The sequence below is a fragment of the Pelodiscus sinensis genome, chromosome 5 (assembly GCF_049634645.1).
Source record: "Pelodiscus sinensis isolate JC-2024 chromosome 5, ASM4963464v1, whole genome shotgun sequence".
In the NCBI taxonomy this organism is placed as follows: Eukaryota; Metazoa; Chordata; order Testudines; family Trionychidae; genus Pelodiscus; species Pelodiscus sinensis.
Window position 1 is genome coordinate 6,282,907 of NC_134715.1, and position 10,908 is coordinate 6,293,814.

General features: G+C 44.4%; 2 protein-coding genes across 3 annotated transcripts in view; one reads left to right on the forward strand and one right to left on the reverse strand.

The window, feature by feature from the left end:
• LOC102455564 (alpha-fetoprotein) overlaps positions 1–1,214 on the reverse strand; it is a 24,327-nt gene extending 23,113 nt beyond the window's left edge. Inside the window, exon 1 of the mRNA XM_006125401.3 lies at positions 1,080–1,214. Within this exon, the coding sequence (XP_006125463.1) occupies positions 1,080–1,164 (85 nt within the window). The 5' untranslated portion in view covers positions 1,165–1,214. The remainder of the gene's footprint in view (positions 1–1,079) is intronic.
• The window catches only part of RASSF6 (Ras association domain family member 6), an 80,609-nt gene extending 75,292 nt beyond the window's left edge, over positions 1–5,317 (forward strand). The window contains exons 17-18 of one of the 2 annotated variants that reach the window (XR_012903948.1): positions 983–1,060; positions 5,207–5,317. The gene's annotated coding sequence lies outside the window, so the exon portion shown is untranslated. Of the gene's footprint in view, positions 1–982; positions 1,211–5,206 lie in introns of those variants that run through there. The other variant, XR_012903949.1, reaches the window with a different exon arrangement.
• Positions 5,318–10,908: the final 5,591 nt, after the last annotated feature.

Below are 10,908 nucleotides of genomic sequence, written 5' to 3' on the forward strand. Positions count from 1 at the left end.
GACTTTCAACCAGAAATCTGAAGAATGACTTATTTTCCTAGCAATCTTCCTAAGTTCCTACTAGGTACTTTTAAATACAGAGGACCTGCCTCTCCACTGCCTAGCATCCTGTATAGTTATTTACATCTGTCCAAGGTGAGTGTAAAAGGCTACCAAACCATAATGAAGTCTTTGAAAAGGGTCAGGACCAATATAAGACCAAGGTAGCAGAGAGACAGTCTGGATGGCTCCAGCTTCTGAGCCATCTATGCTCTTCTTACTGAAGTCATGAAGATGCATAAAGAAATCCCACTCTATAGAATGTCTTAAGATAAAGCACAGTAAGTAGCTCCCAAGATGAAAGTACAATCAACATGAGTATGGTGAAACTCTGTGTTTAAAACTGTATTACATATTGTACACCTGTAAATATTCTAAGGTCCCATATATTACATGCATACTCATAGCATTAATAAGCCACAAATGAGTGATCATGTGAAACTGGAAAAAGGTGGCACAGAATTCTAGATTTTAAATAGTAAGGGCAAGATTCTGCCACCTTCACTCACTGAAACCAAATCTACTGCTACTAATAAATTTAAGCAAGGATGGCAGAATTGGGCCCTAAATATTCACTCAATTTGTTCTTCAAAACATTTTTTAAAAACTCTAGATAGTAGCTAATAATACTAAGACTCTTAACTGAGCACTGTTAGTAAAGTGCCAGTTACTTGCATGAAAAGGTGAACATGATTTGGCTTGCAAAGAGATTGGTGTACTGCTGAATGTGACTTAGAACATTCAGCGTTTTCTAAACCATGTTCACAAATCCAGTAGGTGATCAATGCTGTTGTATTTGCAATATAGTAGCCTATTTTGAAAAGTCAGCTTTACCATGTGCTTTTAATCTTGTTCCTGTGAAGTTAGAGCCATTTTATAATTGTGATATAATATTCATATGTATCCCTTATAACTTTTTCTTTTTTTACACTTTTTGGTTTAGAATGAACAATGACTAGGAGATTCCTCCAATGACCACAACCAATCGTGTGTAGACGCTATATGAAAGTTTATAGTTAAGGTACAAGAAATATTCTTACCTACATCCCGATATCTTCTGGGAAGGGTTTTTGATTCAGTAAAAATTACCAGGAAAATAAAAGAAATGAATGTTCCCCACTTCATGGTGTCAGATTGGGGGGGGCTCGAATGTATGTGAAAAGTAGAAAGAGAGAAGAGAAAAATGCTTCTTTTATACCCCTTTTCAAGTAATGTCTGGTTAATGAGAACCCTTTTGCTGTCGTATATGACATTGGAACTTCTGGAATATTCCTGCTAATAATTAAATAGATAAAATTATTTGCTCATTATGTTTGTTAACTGGACATCTTGTCGCAAAAAGGCCTTGTAAATTCATTAGTCTTCAGAATTTTGACAAATAGACTTTTGTAAATTACCTTATCGCACTACAAACAAGATATTTAAACAAACTACTTTTTTCATGACCATGTTTTTTTTTAGCTCAAATACAGACTCATCCACTTCCAGCAGTATTTGTTCAGAGGTGAACTGTTCTGCTAGAAGTGCATAGGTCGAGTGAAAGACCCTGGGTTCAGAAGTGGACTTGCAACTTCTATTTTCTAGGTTGCTGAACAAGCTCTCTTACCCCAGATAGGTGCCACGGTGGTGGGGGAAAAACTGGAATAAGGTATCATGTAAGCTAGGAGATCTGCAAAGTTGTTGATTCCCATGAGAACAGACACAAACTTGAGAATCTCTCCCAGAGCTTGAAACAAACCTGATCTGAGGTCTGTAGAATGAAGGAGGAAAGTTTAAAAAAAAAAAAAAAAAAAAAAACCTCTTATTTTAGTGACTCCAGTTTCATTTATTCATGCTACAGTGGGCACCATTAAAAAATAAAATGAGGAATGGTGTAATGTACCATTAAAGTGGTACTAATCTCTAAAGCAAAGCTGTAAGACGAAGAGAGAGCCTAGGTTTCAGGACTGTTTTCAAGTCTTCTAGTTAAATTTTTCATTCCATGTTAGTAGAAACCAGATATATCAGAATTTGACTGACACTGAACCAACACAAAGCAGAAAAGAGCGCACCAAAATCAAGTCCTCCCTAAGCCCTTCCATTTGAGGAGCCCATAGAATCCCTGGAGAGAAAGGGAAACATCTTCAGTTGCTGATGAGTAGGGTCTTAACAAATTCATGGTCCATTTTAGTCAATATCACAGTCATAGGATTTTTTTAAATGGTAAATTTCATTATTTGAGCAGTTTAAATCTGAAATGTCATGGTATTGTAATGGGGGGAGAAGGCTCTGATACAAAATGGAGTTGTGTGTGGGGGGGGGGTGTCTCAAGGTTATTGTAAGGGGATTGTGGTATTGTTACCCTTACTCCTGCTCCGTTGCTGGCAGTAGCATTGCCTTCAGAGCTGGGCAGCTGGAGAGTGGTGGCTGCTGGCAGGGAACTGACCTCTGAAGGTAGAGCTACCACCAGCAGCAGCATAGAAGTACAGATGGCATGGTAAGAGGTTGTACCCCTTACTTCTGCAGGGCTGGGCCCTCAGTCAGCAGCCGCTACTCTTGAGCCACCCAGCTCTGAAGGCAGCAGTACAAAAGTAAAGGTGACATGCGCATGGCATTGCTACCCTTACTGCTGCTGGTGGGGTGCTGCTTTCAGAGCTGGGCACCCAGCCAACATTCCAACCCCCTCTCCCAGTTGCCTAGCTCTGAGGGTAGCACAGAAATAAGACTGACAATACCATGACCCTCCTAAAATAACCTTGTGATCCCCCTGTACCTTCCTTTTGGGTCAGGACTCCGAATTTGAGAGTCCTTAGTGACCCCTGTGAAATCTGAATAGTACAGCGCAAAAGCAGGCAAAGGGCCAGATGTTACACAAGGACACCAGATTTCACAGTCCATGACAAGTTTTGCATGGCTCTGAATTTGATAGGGCCCTGCTAATGAGCAATGAAGCATCTCTCATGGGGGTGGAGTAACAGCTCACTAGTTTAAGCTGCAAGTATTTATAAATCATTCACTTTTATTCAGGAAGGAGGCAAACTTAAAACAGCTGAGCATTTATTCATTTTTTTTGAATGAACAAATGGTGGGCTTTTTATCAGAAGGTGCAGAGATCCACAGAACCTGCAGGCCCCTCTATAACCAACCAGAGCACTGGCTTACGGGTTTAATCAAGAAAAACACTTAGGCTACGTCTAGATTGCATCTTTTTCGTAAAAGGGATGCAAATTAGATGTATCGCAATTGCTAATGAAGCAGGGATTTAAATCTCCCCCGCTCCATTAGCATAAAAATGGCTGCCGCGTTTTTTCGGCACAGAGCTTTGCCGGAAAAAAGCACCAGTCTAGATGCGGATCTTTTGGAAAATAAAGCCTTTTCCGAAAGATCCCTTATCCCTCTTAAAATAAGGGATCTTTCGGAAAAGGCTTTATTTTCCGAAAGATCCGCGTCTAGACTGGCGTTTTTTTCCGGCAAAGCTCCATGCCGAAAAAAAGCGGCAGCCATTTTTATTCTAATGAAGCGGGGGACATTTAAATCCCTGCTTCATTAGCAATTGCGATACGTCTAATTTGCATCCCTTTTACGAAAAAGGGATGCAATCTAGACGTAGCCATAGATGGTAACATGGCAGTGGGCATTTTAAACAAGGAAATAAATCAGACTACAATGTTTTTGAAACTGAGAGGGTATCACTGTCATATCAGCATCAGTCTCTCAAAACATAAGTCACCCAGTAAGAATCAGTGGAAGCATGGCACAAGAAGCAGCAAATAGGAAAAATTCCACAGCGAAAAGGAAACAGCATTTAAAATGTACATCTTAAGAGCACTGAGGCCTCTGGGGATAGGCCAGCTGAGGATTACCCACCCAGTGGACGCATGCGCAGGAAACATAAGGAAACGGGCGACATCTCTTAATGCAGAGGAACTAAAAACAAGTTGGAATCATGCGAGACTAGGAAGCCCCAACTCAAAAATGCACAACATCAGGGCTGTCCTTAGGACTTATGGGGCTGTAATCAATATTGTTAAACGGGTGTCACTATGCCCAGTGGTAGCTGGGCGTGGGGTGATTTTATTTTTTTAAGAGATGTGATTTTTATAATCATCAAGCAACGCACTAATGATATATTTTTAAAGCTAATTTTAAACTAAGATTCTGTAGACTAACAGTAAATTAAAAATATATTATGTGTATATACTAGGTGTTGGCCATGGGCCTCCAGCCCTACCCCCAGCCCCTCCCTTTTTACCCAGGCCCCACCTTTCCTCCGCCTGGCACATGGCCCCATCCTCCCTGGCCCCAGAGCACAGGAAGGGCGAGCGCACAGGGGCAGCAACACTCCACGTCCAGTGCACCTACAGTAGATAGAATCATAGGACTGGAAGGGACCTCGAGAGGTCATCGAGCCGAGCCCCCCGCCCTCAAGGCAGGACCAAGCTCCGTCTACACCATCCCTGACAGATGTCTATTTAACCTGTTCTTAAATATCTCCAGAGAGGGAGATTCCACCACCTCCCTTGGCAATTTATTCCAATATTTGACCACCCTGACAGTTAGGAATTTTTTTCCTAATGTCTAATCTAAACCTCCCCTGCTGCACTTTAAGCCCATTACTCCTTGTTCTATCCTCAGAAACCAAGAGGAACACATTTTCTCCTTCCTCCTTGTGACACCCTTTTAGATATTTGAAAACCACTATCATGTCCCCCTTTAATCTCTTTTTTCCAAACTAAACAAGCCCAGTTCATGAAGCCTGGCTTCATAGGTCATGTTCTCTAGACCTTTAATCATTCTTGTTGCTCTTCTCTGGACCCTTTCCAATTTCTCCACATCTTTCTTGAAATGTGGTGCCCAGAACTGGACACAGTACTCCAGCTGAGGCCTAACTAGTGCAGAGTAGAGCGGCAGAATGACTTCATGAGTTTTGCTTACAACACACCTGTTGATACAACCTAGAATCATATTTGCTTTTTTTGCAACAGCATCACACTTTTGACTCATATACAACTTGTGGTCCACTATGACTCCTAGATCCCTTTCCGCCATGCTCCTTCCTAGACAGTCGCTTCCCATCTTGTATGTATGGAACTGATTGTTCCTTCCTAAGTGTAGCACTTTGCATTTCTCTTTATTAAACTTCTGATTAACTTTATTAAACGTCTGACCATTTCTCTAATTTGCTAAGGTCATTTTGAATTACGTGAGGAGGGAGAAGCAGTAACAGGAAACTTGGAAATGGCAGAGATGCTCAATGACTTCTTTGTTTTGGTCTTCACCGAGAAGTCTGGAGGTGTGCCTAACGTAATGAATACAAGCAGAGAGAGGGTAAGTTTAGAAGATAGCATACACAAAGAACAAGTTAAAAATCACTTAGGAAAGTTAGATGTCAGCAAGTCACCAGGTCCTGATGAAATGCATCCCAGGATACTCAAGGAGCTGATAGAGGAGGTATCTGAGCCTTTAGCTATGATCTTTGACAAAAATGGCCCTCTAAGCAAGTGTAGGAGTGTTTAATTTTGGCACCCTGGGTTTGAGCAATTACAGTTACTCTTCTTGTAGCTGGGGGAAGGTATATTTCACTCTTACACTGGAGTGCTGCATTGTTCTGTACTGCTTAGACTGCTGCTTTAAATCGGAGGTGATTGTATTTCCACAGAAGAGTGAAATGAACCCTGTACCCAGAACAAACAAGTTTAACCTAAATGTTTCAATAACCAAGTTCAACTCCATGGATTCAAGGACATGTGAAATCTTTGGGAAGGGCAGTTTGAATAAGTCAGGGAACAGTATCCCACGCAGTCGGTAAACATGCATGAGTTGGTAATGAAAGGCGTTTTTGTATGTATCACACACAGTTAAAATGGTGAATATTGTTATGCCAGGTCTGTAAACCTAAATCCTATTTTTAATGTATAAAGAGCTGTAGACAATTTTCTCATTCTTTGGCAGCATAAAGATCTATTATACTGTTTAGACAATGTTACCAGCCATCACCATTCTCTAACAAATCACCAAATTAAAAACAAGAAGTAGGCAAGAGGAAGAATTAACTCCCGTCTGTTATACTTCAAGCCACTCTCAATTTTGCCTTCCCCTCCCCAAAAATGTCTTTTTAGCACTGTAGAATTTCCTGTAGCAATATGACTTCATTCTGAAAGATGCTGTGCACTCATCAGTACCCACCAAAGGTGCTGATTTAGGAAAACATCGCTAGACTATACTGCTTTTAAGCACATGCTTAGCTTTAAACGTGTACTTAAGTCCCATTCAAGGCAATGGGACTTCTGTCAAAGCTCAGTCAAGCATGAATTTAAATACTCCTCTAAATCAGGGCTGATGTCAGAGTTGGAAATGACTCATTCCTTTAAGCTCCACAAGTGCTCAATTGCTTGTGGAGTCCAACCCTATAAGGCAGAAGCTCTTTGGTAGCAATAATAGTAACAGAGGAAAAGCTCTATCTATATTGATCACATAAAGTAAGCGAATTCCAGATACTGCTTCACAGCTATTTTTGTGGCTGGTGGACCACTGGCCCTACCGTCCATGGGCAAGAAGTTGAATTTGCCAACTCCTTTGAGTATCTTGACTCCAGTGTCACCAAACAGGGCATTTGCCTTGCTGACATGAAGTAAGTTGACAACTAATTATTATCTAAACAAACATCTATCAGGGATGGACTACTCCTGCATAAAGCAGAGAAATATAAATCAGTTCATTTAGGCCTCAGTTGTAAGTCATAAAGAAACATAGGCAGATAAATAGATTGTCCTCTGTTTAGTCAGAGTGCAGCACTTTCTCGTGTGTGTGTGTGTGTGTGTGTGTGTGTGTGTGTGTATCTTTCACACAGCAACGGGAGAGAGATTAAAAAATAGGAAAAATGTTACTATAAAACATTGGTGACTGAGCTCCAGGGCAGATCCAATACTCAGTTACTTGTTAAACTGCCCAGGTTTCAAGTTTATGGCACCCTTTAAAGGGTGGTAAACCTGATAAATGCATTTCTCATATCTCAAATAGCAGCCTCTGTCAGGTAACGAAATGTTAAATGACAATGCAGAGTCTATGAATTTTGATATTTGCACACATGTGAATAAAGGACTAGATGTCGCAGGCATCTCCCTAGGTCTTACGAGGAAATATTAGCCAATCGGTGGCTAGATTTAACCTCTGAGTCAACATTCAGGCATTGCCGGGCCCTCTTCCTGGCACTGTCCAAGAGTGCAAACTGCTGCCCTGCACAGTGTTGTGAATAACTCACATAGCCAAACGCTTTATGACTGCATTACTGAGGTGAAATGTCTCCTATGTAAATCAGGCAGTTGTTTACAGGAGAAAGGGTGAGAAATTGTGTTGGATAAGCACCACCTCACACACTGTGCATGGGTGAATAGGTGGCCAATTAAATGAGTGTGGGTGCACCTAAAGGTGGAGCCAGACCTAATTAGAAATAAAGCCCTTCTGTAGGGGAGCACAGCTTTTCCCTCTCTTCCCCTCCACAGTTTGAGGAAGGAGACTCAGAGAACAGAAGGTGGAGAATGTTTGTGCTCAAGGGAGCAGGCTGAAAGAAAGTGGAGATGCAGAGAAAAGCAGACACTTCTCCAAGGGGGTGAGCTAGAACCCTGAATAGAGACAGGTCCTCAGCAGCTATAACCCGAGCTCCTGAGTGAAGAGAAGTGTTTGCCACTCACTGGTTGAGGCACAAAAGTAGAGTAGCAGAGGCACACCTGTGATGAGATGGCTGCCAGCTGAGCCCAGCCAGGACAAAGGTTTGTGGTCAGACTCTAGTAAAAGACATTTTTGCCCTAGAAAGGGCAGGACTCTGCAGTAGTCTGGCCAGAGGGCCAGGATGCTCTTATGGCTGGTGCTGACCATGTGATAGAGGTTGGAAACTGAGGGAAGGGTGCTACACTGCCCCCAACCAACCAAGAGTAGTGTTAGGGCAGCAGCTCTGTCAAGGAGACCCAAGGGTTTTGTCTGCACCTCCCTGCAGAGCTGGTACAAAGGGAAATGGCAAAAAAGAGAGGAAGTGTTTATGCTCCAAAATAGGATTATGAAATTAACTTCCAGGGTTCTTAGTTTATAATCAGTGTGTCCTGATCAGACTTGCTCAGATTCCCAAGTAAAAGAGGTCAGGGTTTTTTTCCCTAGCTTCCAGCCCTGCAAACCCAAGCTGGCCTCTTAACTTCTCATGAATCATCATTGTAACAGAGTGGCTTGCTGCTTCCAGGCCCTGGCTGAGACCCATCAACTCTGTTCATTTAGCTATATCCTGCTGCAGCTGTGACTCAAAAGGAGGAAGAAGCTGCTGGGAGGAGGGGAGGGAGATCTAAGAGAAGGTGACCAACATCTCCTGGAGGGGATGGACTGGCTGAGGCAGGAAAAGTCTCTTGTGTCTCTAGTCTTAAGGATTCCCACAGTAGGGAAGCTGGCCAAAGAGGAGGCACACCCAGCATTTAGACTGGCTGAGGAGGAATGTGGACAGGCTGCTCCATGTGTGGCAGGAAACGGGATTCAGCTAGGAACTGTCTGAAGGCTACAGCTTGGCAGAGATCCTTGGGAGGAGGCTAGGGCTGCCTTTGATGCCTGGGTCGACTGGAACCCCTGGGTTGAGCCATTGCTGCCAGGACCCTGCCTGTAAGAAAGGAGGCCGAAGCCTGAGCCTGGTGGAGCTGAGGACACTTGTTTTGATATTGTTTTTGAACTTGGGCTAAAATTACTCTGTTACCCTGAGCGGGGTTGAAGGCTTAAGTAGCTCAGCCAGACCTCAGGTGTTGGGGTTTGTTTGTTTGTTTGTTGGACAGTCCAGTTGAAGGGGCCCTGGGCAGTGCCTGGTCAGTATTGTGACCGGACACCTGCCGCCTGGTTACCATGGTAACTGCAATGGGTCTCGGGGGGCGGGGGGAGCAGCTGCTGCGGGAGAAGCTCTGCGGACGGAGAGACGTTCACGCGGAGGAACTGGCTCCCAGCGCCAGAGGAGAGGTGGGTACCGGGGAGCCTGGCGGGGCATGGCACATGAGCCTCCCCATGCACCAGGCCCGAGCTGCCGCCTCGGCCTCAGTGGGACTAGGCCACAGAACTGGGAGCCTTTCTATTTAAGGGGGAAGTGGTGGGTGTGCTAGGATACGAGAGGGGGATCCCTGTTCAGGGGGGAAGTGATAAGAGGCCTGGGGGTCCCTATTCAGGGGGAAGGAAGGGGGGCAGCTCTCCCTGACTGGAAAGCTGGGGGTCCATGTCCAGGGAGAAGCAAGGGGGGCCAGGCTGTCCCTGATGGGGAAAGGGGGGCAGGGTCTCCCTTGGGGGGCTGCGGGGTCCCTGGCTGGGAGGCTGAGGCAGAGCGGCTGCAGTACCAAAGTGTGCCCTGTGGGGGTTTTCCAGGCTGCTTAGCCTGTGACAATTGCTGTTAATTGTGGTGTGTTTGAAAATGGTGCTGGCATTGCAAGCAGTCCCATCAAGCTTTAAGGCAGGGGTGGGGAACCTCTTTGGAGTCATGGGGCTGCTGACCCGCAGAAAAATCAGTCAGGCTTGCACACAAGTGAGAAGCAAAAAAAAAAAAACCCCACCTCACTGACATGGCCCCTAAATTCCACTCACACACCAGAGCCTAGGGGGATCCCAGGGTAGTTGGAATTGTGTGCTCCAGCCCCACAACGTGGTAGTAGAACTTAAGCATCAGCGTGGGCTCCCCAGTGCTGCGGAGGGGAGCCCTGAACCCTGGGGGGGGGGGCTGGATTCAGAGAAGCCAGGGACCATATCCAGCCCCCAGGCATTAGGCTCCCCATCCCTGCTTTAAGGGATACCCTAGTCCTGTATGGAGGCTAGGGGACTTCCCTTAGGGAAATGTGCAGTCTGTGTCATCGGCAAAAGAGCTAGCTTGGAGCAAGGTGAGTTGAGATGTGTCCCTTTGCCAGAGGCCATGTCTTCACTACGAACTGATACAGTTATACTGACCTAACTGCAGTGTACACAGTGCTGAGTTAACGGGAGAGCGTTTCCCATTGACATGGCTACTGGTTCTTGCGGAGAAAGATTAAATATGCCGCCAGGAAAAGCTCTCCTGTTGGTGTAGCAGTGGCTTCACTGTAGTGGTACAGGTGTAGCGCTTTCAAAATGGACCTGTATTTAGCTAGCAGCCTATTCTGTGTGTCTCTGTGCTTGGTGGTTGTGTGTGTTAGGGCTCTAAACTCTTACAGAGTTTCAAATTCAACCTTTCACAGTGAAAAGTTACTTTACTAAATCTGTATATGATGTAAAAGTAACATTAGTAAAAATCCTGTAGGGTAAGTTACATCCTCAGTAATACCAGTTCAATCCCATTGTCTTCCCTTTTAATTCCTCGCTACATACAGGGCACACTCTTGTTGTCAAAACCGAGACTGCAAACGCTCCATCATGTATGAAGGCTCCGAGTTCTGTCAGTAATATGGTAGCTGCTGAAAGCAGCAAACTGCAAATACACTCTACTGAGGCTTTGGCATTGTGAGAGTCGCACCAGTCAGCCTCTATGAGGATGCTCTTGCTGCAGTTCAAGCGAGGCTTATTCTGGTTTAGTGTAAGCCAGTACCTTATTGAATGACCAGTGTGTCTAGGATGTGTTTTGAGTCCTGAACATTCGCAGACTGAGCTGGCATCACATTCTGTTAATAATAGTGTTTGGAGCTGGCCCAGCTCTCCTGCCAAAGCTGACTCCTTTGTGCTCACTCCTCATAATGGAAAAAATGCTCCTGATGAGTTGTGCTCCTGTTGAGTTGAGTCTATGCAGCACTTATTTTGAAATAAATCGCTATTCCAAAATGTTTCTTACTCCTCATGGAATGAGGTTTACAGGGACATCAGAGCTCATTATATTTCAAAATAACAGGCCCACTCAAAAATGTGGAATAGCTATTT